Here is a 16,753-nt window from a genome sequence, read left to right as displayed (position 1 = left end):
AAAAAAATGGTGCAGGTATACTGAAAGGAAGTGAGCTCTGGCAGGTACCAAGGTCAGTGTTAGAGGGCTGAGAAATAAAGCAGTGGAGCCCAGACTTTCAAAGGGAAAATAATTTGGTAATCAGAGTTCACGCCGCGCAGTGTCTGAGGCCACTGTTTTTATGAATTATCATTAGAGGAGCAGTGCATCCGTCGAACACCTCTGCTTCCTTTTCCATCAACATCCCTGACACTGTAATTAAACAGAAAGTAGGATTATAAAGTCTAAAGGGTTTTTTTTTTCACTTCAAGGCACTGGCATTGTCTAGCTTTTACATTCACAACCATTTCAGATTTTAAACACACGTTTGTTGTTCTGTAAATGGAAATAGTGAGTTGACTAAAACTGAACCCTCAATGATACATTTGAGATTTTAGTTTCTATTCAGTTTTTTACAGTACGATGTAACTTTATTTTCACGTGGAGGTTAACTAAGCTCAATCAAATTAGTCCGGCAAACTCAAAAGTTTAAATTAGAGACACTTTTGAGGAAAGTATAACATACTGAATCAAAAAATAAATAAATGCAGCATGGTTCCAAAACTGTATACAAAGGAGCAAGTTGTTGGAAGATACATTCTGCATGGTGAAACATCAATATAGAGTTAATGTGCAGAGCACTGTGCAAAAGTTTGCAAATGATGCAAACGTGTAAATAGTGTAATATGTGCAAATGTAGAGTTGCCTTTTTTTCAAGTGTTGGCAACATCTGTGGACACTGAAAAATGTACCATTTCTTTTTTCATAGTATCCAAGAAATTCAACTTTACAGCAGCCAAACTTCAACATTAATTAGGAGTTGCTTTTCCGGCCCTGGCTGAATTTGAGTCCATCATTTTCTCTTCTTTGTATTTTCTACTGGTCTCCATCAACTCCTCAGCAAAAGATCTGTGTCTATATGCTTCTCCAGTTCATCACAGCATTTTCACAAACAAAAGCTGCTGATTTTAAGGCCATATAAAACCAGTGAGATTAGCCATCAGAAAAGCTGCCAAATTTCTTAAAAGGTAATTTTATTTCAGTCTGGCACAGCAAGTGACCCTTTTCACATTTTGTACATGGTCATTTGATCCCTTGTCAATATTAAAAATAACGATTAGTGCGACCTTAAAGTAAGCCTGCTTCCTCATATTTTAATTTTAAACCAGCCTAATGCTCTTTTACAGTGTACTCATCCATGCAAACATAGCTGGTGATTCATCCAGATGGACTAAAGGCTTTGTTTATATGGCGAGCGTTAACAGCATAAAATCTGCAGCTGCTATGGAAATGATTGAGACAGGGCTGCATGGTCAGACAAATGCTTCGCAGGAAATCAGAAGCCACAGACAGTCACTCGCAAAGTCTTCCTGTTCTCCAAAAATATATGCAGCTATCCCAGCTGGAGACAGCGGCTTTACTGGGTTTCCTCGGAAAGGTATATCATGTAGACAGCCGCGCACTTAAAATTAATGTCATCCAAAAAAAAAAACTTTAAGGCCTGTCTCACCCACAGAGTTTATGAACAAGATTTAAACCTGGATTATCACCGCCCTGTAACTGCCATATACAATTTCACTTGACATACAACAACAACGAGCTCAGCAGCACCAAGAGTGCACAGGACTACAGACCGTTCGCCTATAAATGTTCGCATAACGGCAAAGAGATTAGCTCATCTCGTAAAACAATGAATAACAAATTGCTGCTTTCATCTTTCACATTCCAGGTTGTTGGCTTTTATGGTCCAGATGTTGATATAAATAAACTCCCCCTAACACAGTAAAGATTATATGACTTGTGTCCTTTGTTTATGAATGTTCTAAGAATATCTTCATTTTCTTCTCTGGGAGCAGCGCTTTCTCTGGAAATATTCTGAAGGAACCTAGGGGAGGGACATTGGAAGTCATTAAATTTGTCACATTAGCTAACGAAATAGGTCATGCATATGCATAAAACCGCTAGCACGATATTCATTAATACAGCACTTAACTGTTTTTCCCTTTTCCAGTCATTAGAACAGAGGGCTCAGCAGAGACATCCATATTCATGATTATCAGGTAAGATAAGAGACAGGCAGTGGACTGGGAAGATGAAAGAGCCACCTGTGGCAGGTGAAGTGGAGAGGAGTGACTGCCAATAGCACCACTCGACTTTAGCCTTGGCATTGACACTCGACCCACACTCTCAATCTTCCTCGTGCACAAAGGCAGGGGTGTGCCTCGACACAACAACCCCCTCCCCAAGACCAAACCTCAGGGATCTTTTATTCCGCCATTTCCATGGCCACGGAAAGCAGCGATAACATCTCATTTCACTCGTGCCACTCTCCGCCAGGTCTCAGGTGCCACAGATCAAAGGAATGATTTCTCAGCAACAAGAGGCAAAAGGAAATTAGATTAGACTGACCCCAGATCTGCATGACCTTCGTCTTTTGTCGTGTTTTTTCAGACTGTGAGTTTTGTCTTTCTCCTCTGAAGGCCTCGGCAGGTTTGAAATGAAGTGCTTGACAGATAACTGAAACTCCCCCTTTCTGAGTTCTTTAACTTTTTTTTAAGCGTTTGTGGAGTTGTGGGAGTTAGTAAGGTTTGAACTTCTCTTTCAAGCTGTCTTTATTATTTAATACATCTTGCAGTACAATGATGACTGAATGTTTTCAAGGAGGCTGAGAATGGGTTGTGTAAATTGTTGTGTCAAGGCTGCAAAGACACTAAAGACACAAGTTCTTAGAGAGAGAAAAAATAGATCGAAAAAGACTATAGGTGCTTTTTTCGAGGGTGTCCACTTTAAAAAAAACACATTTTTCTTTTGCCGTGGTAAGGAGACATATTATACAACCCCGTTTGTTTGAAGCATACTGAACACCTCAGCTTGCTTTCTTCTTCTGCCTTGGCGTCTCTTTGTTTCTTTAAAAAAATGCTCTGTCTGGACTCAGGAATACGAAACTCTTCTTGCCCCGACGTCACCTGCAGCACAGATTTGCACCACATCCTGAGCCCTCCACTGTCTGTCTGTCTGTCTGCTCATCCTTATAGCTCAAGGGCTTGTCGCTCTCCTTCTTCTTTTTTACTCTTTTTTTCCCCGTCTCTCACTCCCCCACTCTGTCTTATCTTTTCGTGTTCTCTCCTCTCACCCCTCCTCCCAGTCAAGTTTCATTTCACGGATTAGCCCGCCAGAGCCCCCACAGCCTGAAATGTCTCAATCACTTGCGAGCTTCCTTCCAACCCTGCCACTGTGACCAAGCATGGGTGAACATGTGTGTGAGCGAGGGTATTTCTTGTTGTCGTGCATAAATGTGGAATGTGTGCATGCATAGTTGATGTTTCCTGCTTCAACATTTGCATGCTAACATGGCATAGATTTCTGAAGCAGAACCTGTGGAACTCCCAGGTGTGAAAGCGGTGAGAAAAAGGCTTCAGCTGTGCAAGAAGTAACCGCTACATCTAATAATCTACCGTATGGAAAACGTATAGTAGCGGATCGTTTTTAGGTCATGTTTCAAAGCCCATCTCCGCTCGGTGCAGAGTTGTAAGACCTGAGTAAATCCAAGCTTAGGAGGGAAGAATCTGCCGCTTATCGGCCTTGAGAGGTGCTCGGGGCTAACTTAACCCTCCACAGCCTATTAGCTGGCTGTGCTCTAATTGGGGAGCTGTGGGGAGAGGGGCGGCAGGGGTGAGTGGTATTCAAATCGCCCATGAGGTAATCCTCACTCTACAAATGTGTGTTGTGACCCCGTGACTTCGCCTCTAATGATGTGGCTGCAGCAGAACCCGTATGAGGGAAGACGAGGCCAAAGAGGAAAAAGAGATCGGAGGAAGAGTTTTTTCGCTGAAGGGCCTTCGACTGCTGTTGGGCTAATAACCAAAATATCAGCGCTACTTCAACACCACACTGAATGCAATATTGGATTTGCCACTCGCATACAATGTGAGCTGCAAGCCAAAATTCCATTTCAGCCTCAGTCTCCGGAGAGGGCACGACGGCACGTGGACGGGAATAAAAAATTAAAGCAAAGCATGGCTAAGACTGTGCTAGAACAATATGCAAACTCTTTTGTGCACTTCAGCTGCATGAGCTAAGAGCTTTGAGATTTGTCCCTCTTACTTGCCTGCTGAAATACATGCCAAAAAAATACACAAATCAAGTTTGTGGAACTGCACGGTGCTGAGTCTCCCATGACCGGCAACGTCTGTGAAACCATCCGTCTTTGAACAATGACCAAAGCCACTGTGATGCCGTAGATGCGCTTACATGTGGTAGCGTTTCTGAATCTTGTTTTGAGTGAACTGGCTGTATTTGCATGGCCTCATCTAATTACAGACTGGACACAAAAACATGCAGTGATTTACATTGAATTTTCATGTGCATGACCAGGGCATGGGCCTTGGAGCTTAAAGGATAAGTCTGATTTATTACAGTCTGCCCATCATTTCTACCAACAATTTCAACATTGTACATACCAACATGACAGCTGGATTACCATATCACCATGCCATTACATGTTTCCCAAAGCAGACATCTGCACCACATGTGAAAGTCCTCAGAGGCCTTAGATTGCATGTGAAGCAAGTACTTCATGCTAATTTGATGAGTTTGCTTGGTTCAGTTTAACATTATATACACTAAAACAGTAAAGCCATCCTTTCCTGTCCTTGCTTCTAACTGTGGTTTAAACAAATGCCATATTTCCAGTACTTTACCTTTAAATTTAAAAGAAAAAGGCCTTTTGTTGAAGAAAGCAGTTCACATCAGGCTTATACAGTGCGTATTGTTGAATTAAGCCACTTTCAATCCAGATATGACCTGAATTGAGGTTATTTTTTGACCTTTCTGTTGGAAAATCCAACCCTAACCCATATAACTGCAGAAATGTGGAAGCATGGTGACTTTACCATAAGATCTGATGGGATGACCAACAACTTGGACCATTAGACATGCTGTAGACAAATGAGACGAGATGATTTGACCAGATTTCCTATAATGTATGAAAGCGAATACACCCAAAAATGCAACTAAGAATCCTATTTTAAAAGAAAACTGTACAACCACAACTGACACATAAGAGTAAGATATAGTGCAGGAAGCTGACTCCTACTCCTACTGAGCTGAATATCTGTTAGAAACTCGAGCCCCTCCATTCTGTAGCTCTTTAGTAGTCCCCTAGCAACCCTGGGCAGGATGGACTCCCTGACGGACGTCAACTTGTTGAGGTGGCACATTAAAGGGGGGTGGCAGGGGGTCGGGAGGAGGAGCCGACTGCTCACAAATGCCCCTTTCAGCGCCTACGTTGCACCGGCACTACTCACAGCTGTTGCGTGATTGATGCCCAGCTCCCCAACCTGTCAACAACTCAGCTCCGTGCCTTGCCTCTGGAGATAATGCCGCCGGATGGCCATCCACATATACCTTATCTCCTCGCAACTTTGCATATGAATGGCATGGACAAACATGCTACAAACAAAAGCATCTCTCCCTTCCACCCCCTCTCACCACACACAACATTGGGAGACAACGTATTTGGAGCTATGTTTTTTTTTTTTTTTGGAACTTCTTCTCTCATCTTTATTCAGCGTGGATTTGGCTTTTCATGTCCCCACATTATATCTTCATCTCATTTCCTCTCAAATCCTCAAAGACACATCCTTAATCTCTGTGTGCCAGAGATCCATCTCACTGTTTTGCTAAGGCATACAATATGGTAGCTTTACAAACCTCTATTTAAAAAAAATCTGTCAATCAAGCTATTTATTCAGGCAGTGCAAATTCATTTTCAATTACTATTCACTCTTGGTCTGGATAAGGCTTGGGAGAAAAAAAAGGAAATCACAGTGACTATTGGTCACACTGACTTAATCCAGCGATGAATGAGGAAATGCACGTACAGAAAGCCGTGCAAAAATTGTGCTGGGTGAATGAGGAGGAGGGCGAAACTATTCATACAAGTTAAAAATACATATTTACATATAATGGTATGGGGTCACCAAGTGTAGACCCAAAGTTAATGAAAATGAATAATGGAAAGTGTGCATTAGGCAACTTCAGTAATTACTGTGCTACTTGGCCAAGGTGATTACCCAGAAGGGAACAGCCAGAGGACACTGCAAAGAAGTGGGAACTTTATCCCATTCTTACCAAACGCTTGTGTGTCCTGCCCTTGATCAGTGGGGGATGTTAGAGTGAAGCGTTAACATCCGATTAGGATGGTTGGAGAAGTGAGTAATGGACCTGTCTTTTAGAACAAGATCTGTATGGTTGCCTCTGTGCAACACTGAGAGATTGGTGGTTTGTGGTCATTGCTCGGCCTCAAATTTGCTTAGCCTGAGTTATGTCCTTGTCTGTGTCAGACGGCGATGGGAATGGAGTTAAACAGACAAAGCTAAGTTTGGGAAGGAATTTTAACATTCTAACTGCGGCCGCCGAATTTATTCAGGAGACACTGGAAAGACAAAAAAAAAGACCTCAACAGACTTCAACAAGTCCAGAAGGAGGCTGCCAGGTTAGTTTTAAGATGCCAATACCGCACCAGCATTGCTGAAATCTACATTCCCTGTTCAAGTCAGACTTCACCCGCTATTTATAAAGAAAGGTGCACCCCGTTCATTCTCTGACCAACTGCTATATCCAGATCAAATGCATACCTGCCCAACACATTGCTCAAGTGACTGCGATTTAATAATTCACCACCCAGAAAGTTGTTATTTTGCTGTAGTAGCAAAGTCCCTGAGTCTGCTGAATTTAACACGAGTATGTTTTATTGCTTGTGAACTCAAAGTTGCCATTTCTGTGTGGGGTTTTTTTTGGAAAAGACTTTGACAAGGCTGTTTAAAGGTGCCCTATGCAAGTCTAATCCGATACTTCTTGTTCATTCTGTGAATATCTCACGGTCCACAACCTGTCTGTTCTGTCTGTGTACTGAAATAAAATCCAATGTTCCTGCACAGCCACGGCTCTGTAAGTAGGAGGCAAACAAAATGTCTCGGGCCGATCTACACAGCACTATTACAATGTGTCCTGTGCACATTCATGCTCATGCAAAAGGCAAATACTATCTAAATATGCAAACTAGTTAAATATCAACAACATTTGTACAGAACTACAATAGAAAAGGTGGGTCTCATATTGGCTGCAATTCAGCACCATGTAGTGAATCACCTTACAGCATGTGAAGACAGTGTTGAACATCTGGAGCTGGATATGACTTCACCAACTAAGAAAATCCCCTGCAAAAGTCAACATAAAGAATTTTATTTTTCAATAGAAACACCGTCTAATATGATTTCCTTTTGGAATCCATGAAACTTTAATATTTGTAAATTTTTGTCCCAGTTTCTGCAAGAACTAGTTTCACTTTCCTGACACCGCCACAATGTAAAATCTATGAACTGAGCAGGAACCTGTGGAGGTTCAAGAGTTGGAAACACTAATGCAACATGGAAGCCGATACAGAAAGCAAGAACCTTTTTTAGGCTCATCTTTGCCAGCCATATCCTGTGCTCTTTAATGCATCTAATGCTCCTACTCTGAATCTTATAAAAGCCCTTCCAGAGACGGGTGTTGCAAATTAGCATTTGCCATAAACATTATGATACATTATGACACTGGACAGCTGTTTTCAGTTTATTTATGTATAATGCATCTGCACTAAATAAATCATAAAATAAATAAATCAAAAAAGTTATGTATTATACTTCCTGTTTTGTACAAGCAGGAAATGACACTGTCCAGATTAATCAGGAGCAAATATTTGCTTTTGGCCTCTGTTAACCTCACCATCCCACCCTACCGCCATTACCCTCTGTCACTCCCCGGACTTCGAGCTTCACCCGTCATTTCAGTTGATGTTTAGCTTTGCATATTCGCAAACAAATGTGTTATTCATTAGCTGACAACCAATGAACCAGGGGGGTTGCTTGGGGGTCTGAAGCCCAGGGGCAGATGCACCAAACTAGCCTTGAAAATGAAACAATCCATATACTGATAGAACCTGCAACACAGGAATTAAATTTTAATTTGAATAGAACCGGATTCATAAATAGATGTTCGTCGGTGGTGCTGCAGCCAGAGCCGTCACTCTGTGGTCCACTTTTTTTCTTACATTTTTTTTTAAGTAGTGTGTAGCTATTTTATTTCTGCTCTACATTGCAGTGGGGTAGCATAGTACTCAAGTACAGTTAATTAATTACACTGTATGCTCAAGGCAGGATTAGATTGACAGATTTAGAATACAGGAGTATATAAGAGAACACAGAAAGTCAATTCTGCTTCTTTTCCTCGAGCTTAAATCCAGCTCTGTTACCATTTTAGCACTGGGGCAAAAGGGAAACGGCTCACTCTCTGATCTAGCTCGTGCACGAAGGGGGCAGTTAAAGACACACCCGAATACTGAGAACATTTCTTCCAAATTTGTCATACAGTGAGAAGAACACAGCCGGCTGAAGTGCATAGGCAGATGTTTGAAATATACCGTTTGTGGAACATCACAGCTCATTAACAGCTGATTTTATAAATCCCTGCTGCTTTAGTATATTTTTTTTCCTGCAACCTTCTAGCTCAACCAGAACTCTTTTTTCCTGATAACTCTGAACAACCAGCACAGTGGAATTAAAGAATCTAAGAAAAAACTTCAGGACAGAAGCAGACGTTTCTGGCAACTTAGGCAAACTTATGTATGTTGAAATAAATATGGGGGAAAAAAGTTTTGGATCAGGCTGAGACAGATTTGTTGCCCAGCAAAGCTGCTTTACAGACAACCATAAATAAGAAAGAATCATTTTTCATATGGAATTTATGACATTAAATCCAAACTGCAATCCGTTAAATCCTCTCTTTGATTCTCTGATTTCATGCATAGACAAACCAATGCAGTGCTATAAAATTCTACTATTTGCATAATATCTCACCAGCAGTCTGACACACACACACACACACACACACACACACACACACACACACACACACACACACACACAGAGAGAGAGATACACACATTAGAGATTCTGACTTGGCCTACTTTGGGTGCACAGGGAAAAAGCAGCGCTGCTCAGGATGTGGACCAGGCATGCATATTTTCCTACACATGCATATCTGATTTTGTTGTTTTTAATCAACAGAAAACGGGTGCAAAGTAAATTACCACAATCTGAAATGCTAATTTATCAGCTCTCCCTAATAGATACGTCAAATTTAAAAAAAGAACGACAGAAGTGTTATGTGTAGCAACTGCAAGCCTCTGGGCCAATCCAGGGCTCCCGCGATACATTATCGGTAGAAAGAAGGCACACAGATAAGGTGCAGAGATTATGTTTAGGGGTCCTGTTTACCTCCACAGATAAAGCAGAGAGCTAACATAACCCTGCTGTGGTTTGCCACTCCCCCGTGCACAGTACCTGAAGGCAAAAGAACAAAAGAAGGGAAAAAAAAAACACCATCCACCGACACTTTGAAATAAACATGTTTGAGAATGTAACTGGAAGCAAATGAGCCCCACCCGTCAGACTGAGTCCCTGTGTAAATAAGCCATCAATGGCTGTCACCGAACTGTTACACTGGCCAGGACAAATGAAGACACAGGGTGCTGCATGGGCTGCCGCTGCCGACTGTAATTGCAATCTTTCAGACGGGAAATGGCAAATTGCTACTCTCATCATTAGCAACCAGCTAAGACAGAAAACAGACACGCAAGCCTGCAAACATAATTAGAATGACATACTGGGAGGCAGGGGAGCCGCTACGGAACACATCTGGGGCTTTCATGAGACCAAACTGACTGAACAGGTCTGGACTGAGCGTGTTGAGTTTTTTTTGTTGTTGTTGTTTTTTTCCCTCCACTCGAATGTCCGGCTGTTTAAATGCAAGCGATCCGAGCTGTGTTTACCTAGCAACGACATGGCAGACTTACTTGTGCAGGCCACAGACGCAGGGTCAGAGAGTGCTCGGTAGTAGCCGTCCTCACAGTCGCAGCGCCAGGAGCCCTCGCGGTCGTTGAAGCTGTGCGCCGGACACCGAGAGCACTGCAGGTCCTGGGACGAAGACTTGTAGAAACCACGACCACACGCTACAGAAAGGAAAAAGAGAAAAACACTGAGTCAATACCAATGAATCTGCACATTAATCTCTTGATAAACGGATGAATAGTTTCATCTATAAACTGTCCCACAGCCCAAGGTGATGGCTTTAGTTGGCGTCTTGTTTTGTCCAACTAAGAGTAAAAGCAGAGAAAAGCAGAGAAAAACACAAACTACCAATAAACACATTTGGCAAATTTGCTTAAAAAATATTTAAATAACTTCCAATGAATTATCTACCAATTGACTGGTCTCGATTTTTAAGAAAAAGATGACAGAATAGGGAAGTGGATGCCAAGATTTTGGATTCAACTTCAAATTGACTGTTCATTCTGTTAAAACTTGTCAGACTGATTCATTCTTGCAACTGTTTGAGGCCAGAAGAGGTAAAGTTTCACAAAGTTGGACAAAAAAATGTTTATGTAGTAGAACCTGTCTTATTTCCTGTCCAATTCATCATCTTGCAACACCTTGTGTCTCAAACCCTTAGTAGAAAACCACTGGCATAGAGAATTCCATCAGTATAAAAAGGAGTTCTGGGAAGACTCTAACTAGTATTTTGGTTCCAAATTCTTGATCATATTCTTTAATTTCTGGCTCAGCTGCTTTAAACGGACAGCTAACAGGAAAAACATGTTTCTTCGCTTCAAACTCCTTGAAAATTAAGCGATCTGGCTGTGAGGTGCCCCAGAAGCTCTCGGGTAGCTGTGTGGCATTTGGTTAGGATAGCCAAATCAATTTGGAATTTTTGAAACTGAAACCCAACATGATGCATAAACACATTTTTGAGAAAGATCCCAGTTTTAAAATCATCTTATCACCCAGTGCAGTAGGACTGAGAGGTCCGGGACTACATTCATCTGGTGCTGAAGACAGCTAGAATATATTTCTAGAGATACAAAGTGAAGACAAACATGAGCCTTTGTCCACTTTCCAATTGGATTTTCCAGTTTAGTAACATGACTAGCTCTGTGAAGTCACGGCTTTGTGTCACTCAGACAGGGTTGACTTTTACATTGAAATTTCATACAGTTGTTTACCAGACATTCCAACACTGTTGTGGAAAGAGACATGGATATTTAGCATCTCATATGCAAGACTACACATCACAGAAAGATACGCTTTAATGTATGAGACTTCAGTTTGCTCTCTGATCTTGTATCGGACGAATTCCCAAACCATTTCTGCAAAATATTTTCAGTGGTGCTGTTGTTCAAAATATGCCTCTTCTGTAGTCAAACGCAGCACTATAGTATGTCTGTGTTTGATTTTTGAAGTGTGACTTCCAAAGCTGTCATGCCAACATGTTGAACAACCATTCGATTAATCATAAGAGCTTTAATAGAAGGTGATTGAACCTTTTTATGGTTTTCGAAGATTTTCCACCTCTCATCCATCTTTAGTTCTTGGATGAGAGGAGAAATCTTCAGCCTTCAAGAACTAAGAGAGAAATAAAGTTACCCTCTACTGAAGCTCTTAGGATCACCGTGACCTTGGTGACCGAGAGTCCATACAGACATTCAGGTCAACAGAAAAACTGTCAGTGGAAAAGACAGAGTCCCTGGAGGTATCCAGTTCATCTTTGCCTATGGGTCACTTATGGCTCAATACGTTCACACTGGTAAAGAAAATACAAACTATAAGATACTAAAAGAGAATTTAAAGAGGTCTTTGGGATTCTCACAGCATTTCTTATTTGGCATATCCCACCTGAGCCAGGTTCACACAGGACTGATGATCTCAGCCGTCACTAAAAATCACTGAATGTCTGGAGGTGATATTAGTCCCGTGTAAACAAAATCTGAAAGAGTCAGCTTCAGACCTGAATTCCCATCATGGAGAGGGCATGACAGAACAAACCACTCCGCTCACATCTTGATGCAGCCGGTATTTGAATGAACCTGCCCCCCTTGGGCTTCATCAAGCGGGCTGAGCCATGAAACGGCATTTCAGATCTCATGATGAAGCATTCGCCCTGGGATAAACTACAACCTCTCACTTTGAGAGGGAAAATAACAAGGCTATTTTTATTCTGATGAATCTTCGGGTCAGCGAGGGGTTTTGACTTGTTTATAACAAGTCCTATCTGTGAGAGGAAGCATTCTTCAGTAGAGCAGGGAGATAAGAATACGCATCAAGTACAAGCACAAGGATCATTTCAATCTTTTACCTTTGACCAGGCAGGTAAACAAACCCAAGGCTGCTAAAATGACTAATGGAGACAGCTTCAATGAGCTTGTGTGGTGAAATAGTAATTTAGGAATTATGTTCTTAAATTCGACTAATTCATACACCCATCATTCTTCTTTAACAGTTCTCATGTCCCAAACGAGCCGCGGAAGCAAGTCACGACAAAGACAGAAAAGGATAATGTAAAACAGATTCAGTGATTCATAGCAAGCTCACTATGAATCACATGGTTAATGTTTAAACACTCGCAAAGCGTAAAATGTCTATTCTGGGGTCTTGCTATTTTAGCCTGGAAGTCAGCTTAATCCACACTGGCCGGCTGTGTGTGCAAAACACAGCTAAGCCTGGTGAAAAACTGCAATCTCGGCCACATGATTTTCCTAAACAATCTGCAAGAAATCTATACTTCTGTGAATTGCTCTGCACACAAACTATCAAATTATACTGAAAAAATGCATTTTTCATGAGCCACAGGGGGAAATGAGCAATGATTTTCATACTGGCTTTCGCCCCTGTATCAGATCTCAATTCGGTTCTGCTACTTTTTTTTCTTTTTTTGAATCCTTCGGCCACCACATCTTGTGACAGGTCCGGAATAAGACGGCCAGAGGAATCAGAGTGCTGTGGTTTTAACACTTCCAGAGTGGCACGAAGAAGAGGCCGAGATTTGGGGTATCCCCATTTCAGCTACATGAAAGCCCTGTCATTCTCTATTTATCGCACTGCCGCAGCCTTGTGAAACAAGACCTTTTCCCTTTTTTTTCCCAAGAGGAAAAAAACGACATGATTTTTTCTTTAATCTTTCTTTACCTTTTCGAGCAGGTAATTGAAAACAGAGCCACGAGGAGGCTTTTGAGCAGTGGGACCTGAATGCTGACCGGGCGAAACGCATCCGCAAGAGCCTCCCAAGTACTTACTCATCATATTTAGCTGTTTTTTACTGTATGTACAGTTCTGATGAGCGATAACGTTCGACAAACAGCAAAGCAAACCATGTCTAGTTGCAGTATCAGTACATAGTGTCAACACACTCCCCCCCACATGGATGTTGATAATGACACTGAAGGGCTTTCTGCGGCGAGTTAAAGATTGGCCAGATCCCACTGCTGTCGCCCACCATGCTGGGCTTTTAAACATTCCGATAAGCCGGCATGTCTGTTTGCCTTTGGGTTTTCCGAGAGCTCATCTGTTGGGTGGCCGGTGTGCGGAGGGGAGGAAAAAGCCAACTGGGACTGAAGCTATCTCCCACCGCGACCCCCACTCCAGCAGACAAGAGGATCCACAGTGCAGATTAAGACGAGTGCAAGGCCTTTGAGAGGGAGGCATTGGAAATTAAACGCAGCTTTAACTTTGGTTTATTACAACTTCACTCCTATTTTTGTGCCTTTCACAGCTTTTCTATTGGAGTTACGCTCGTTGTCTGTTAACTTCTTCCAATCTGCACCCTAGTTTTGAGTAAAAGCAGCTAAAATGATATACCAAAATTTAAATGTGTACAGCTTCTAGAGCATTCTCACTATATTCCATGAAGAACTCATAGATTCTTGTGAATATGTAAGAAAACATGGAGGTGATACAAAAACAGAGCAGTCAAATAATTTATGTACCTTTTGTAATCCTCTGACTTTCGCATTCAAGACCCAACTGGCAGCGATCCCCATGACCGGACAGGAGGTGTTTGGTTGCTCTTGCGTAACATCCAGCACACACAAAATAAAAGAAGATTGCTGCTATTCTTGCAAAGACAAAGACTTTCTGATCCCCACAACACCTTACATTGACGTACTTTGCATTGTCGAACGGAAAGAAGGGAACCATAGATGCAGGGAGTTTATAGGGTCAACACCGATTCCAACAACCAAACTTGGGGTACCCTCAAAACTGCAGATCAGATATTTACTTTATTTATCAGTGGAAATATTCATATACCAGCATCTGTTTTAGGCTTGTGAACATGTAAAAATTATATTCATCTAAAGGACTTTGTTCAGCACACACACACTCATCCATCTGTTCAACAAACCACTTCACCTGTGGGGGGTTTTCTCACAGAATCAGTATTGAACTGCTTAACAATGCGGCTCTCCACCGGTACTTCTTTTTTTTTTTTAATTGAACTCCTTTACTTGAATTCCATTTGTAAATAAGATGTAACCCCAGTCTCCCCCCTTTTGTTTGATCCATCCCCCTCTAAGCTAAGTATAGTAAAAATATGTTTTTAACAATGTCGTGATAATAGGTGTTTGGTTTAGTTTAACCCCTTTCCCCCCGAAGGTCCCTGTATTAAAATGCAGCGGGCAATTTTCAGAGCTTAAAAAAACACAGCACATTCAATGAAGATGCCGCCTAGTAATGCTACGATTAAAATAAATGCAGCATCTGTTCTGCTTCATTTCTCTTGCATCAGATTGGGTGGAGTTCAATAACAGCAGTGTTTAGTGGCTCATTGTTATACGGCTGCTGTTTGGTTTTTCAGATCTGGTTTCTCTGGAGTGATGATCGGAAGAAGGGACTCATTGTGTTTCAAAATTCATCCGTAAAGTCAAATGTCCCTTTGGCCATACAGTTGGTGTTATTGACTGAACTTTGGGATGTTTTTTCAGGTGGAATTTAAAAAAAAAAAAAAATAGCCAAGAGCTTACTGGATCATGTACCAAAAACATTCCTCTTTTACCAAGGGGTGCTTTTGACCAGATTTAGCTATGTACACTGACAGTCATTAAAAACTTTGAGACCATATTTTTCAACATAATTTTTATTTTGAAGCCCCAAACTGGATTTTCTTCATATGAATCATTTGTTTAGCATATTGGCATACAGAAACAAAAATCTAAAGTTTCAAGAATGATTTCAAAATAAAGAATTTCACAAAAGAAAACGGCACCTGCCAAACACAAAGTCACAACAGTCAATACCGAGTATGGCCTCCATTTGCTTCGATGCAGGCAGCAATCCGTCGGCGCATGCTTTGGACCAGGCTTCTGATTGTGGGTTGGGAACAGCCCATACGCCTGGCTACATCACTGTAGCTCAAACCGGCCTCCACCATACCCAGTGCCCGGAGACGTTGTTCATGTGATAGACGCGGCATGATGCTGTTCACTGGACTAACAATGGTGGCCTTTTCTGGGCCTTTATATAGGCCTTCAAAACCCATTCTCAAACTGTGCAGATACTCACTGAGTATTGCTTGGTGTGTATTTGGTTCACTTTTGCAAAGTGACCAACCCATGTGCAATGAATCATGACAAAATGACAACTCATCATTATCTTAACTACCAGGGCACTCGATCATCAGTAAATCCACAAGGAATAATTACAACCCCCCTACAAGTAGAATTCTGCGTACATTTCTACCTCAAAGTTTCTATTGACTGTCAGTATATTACAAGGCAGGTAGACAGAAATGTTGGGAAACCATGAATGTCATTTTCAACACTTCTGATCTAAGTGAAGACTTTCTACTGCCTTCATATCAAAACGAATTTCATGCTAAGCACATGCAGAAAGTGGGACATTTCAAGGAGGCAAATGGACAGAAAAGACCAGAAAAAATTAATGTAACCAAAACCTAATCCGAATAAAATGGTCAGCATCAGCTCTTACAGCTTTACAACCTGTCTGTGTTTCTCACCTCATCGGACTTCATTGTTACCAAGTTTCCCAAACTCTTAGAAATTGGTGAGTTTAATATTGTCATATTTGCCCAAACAACAAAAGTAAGAACCCCCCTTTTTCCACTTTCACCCTTTAACTCAAGCTCACAAGCAAAACATGCTTCATTCTCCATGCTTGCTTTTTTCTTTCCCAGTGACAGCCTATGTGTTTATCAGTGCGTCCAACTGGGTTTGGCACCCGGAAATGTTTACAGAAGCAACAAGGCGGCAAATGAGGCCTCAAAAATCGAACGACTGTATGACACGGGAAACTAAGTGTTTCTGCACCTCTCCCCACCACTGGCAGTGCGTTGAGTGACAAGTACAAACACAGCCGTCCCGTCCCGGCCTGGCATTCCTGTCCCAGCGAGCCGCACACACCGAGTCGCTGCTGGCGAGTTCCCCCTTTTCCTGGCACCAGATGCCGAAGAGACGCTCTTTTGCTCGAGATGGGGTGATAGTGAGTGAGAGGCTCTGTGCCGGCTGTCCCTGCAGCAAACTCGCGCTTTCTGCGGAAATATCTATGAAGCAATTACACCAAGTCTGTTCACCCGGTAGCGCTCTCCGCCTGACAAAATGACTGACACCTCACTGGCAAACACTGACACACAAACATGTTAAAACATTGTACCAAACCCCAGACTCTTTACTCTTTGCACTGACTTTGACAAGAGGACTTATAGTCCAACGTGTAATTACATTTGTAAGGATGAAGTGTTTCAAAGTGACTCTTTGGAAAAAGGCCCATTTATGTAAGTCTGGTCTTCTTCTTCTTGCACAGATAAAGGCCGACTGCCGGCTTGTGCTTGTTGACACGGGGCCTGT

General features: G+C 41.9%; 1 protein-coding gene across 8 annotated transcripts in view; it reads right to left on the bottom strand.

Moving 5' to 3' along the window:
* epha7 (eph receptor A7) overlaps nt 1–16,753 on the bottom strand; it is a 96,080-nt gene that overhangs the window by 63,025 nt on the left and 16,302 nt on the right. For all 8 annotated transcript variants that reach the window (XM_022193788.2, XM_022193793.2, XM_022193789.2 and 5 more), the window contains exon 4: nt 9,917–10,072. In XM_022193788.2, the coding sequence (XP_022049480.1) occupies nt 9,917–10,072 (156 nt within the window). The remainder of the gene's footprint in view (nt 1–9,916; nt 10,073–16,753) is intronic.

The sequence above is a fragment of the Acanthochromis polyacanthus genome, chromosome 16 (assembly GCF_021347895.1).
Source record: "Acanthochromis polyacanthus isolate Apoly-LR-REF ecotype Palm Island chromosome 16, KAUST_Apoly_ChrSc, whole genome shotgun sequence".
NCBI lineage: Eukaryota > Metazoa > Chordata > Actinopteri > Pomacentridae > Acanthochromis > Acanthochromis polyacanthus.
The sequence above is the reverse complement of the archived record's forward strand: the minus strand, read 5'-3'. Positions and strand labels throughout refer to the sequence as shown.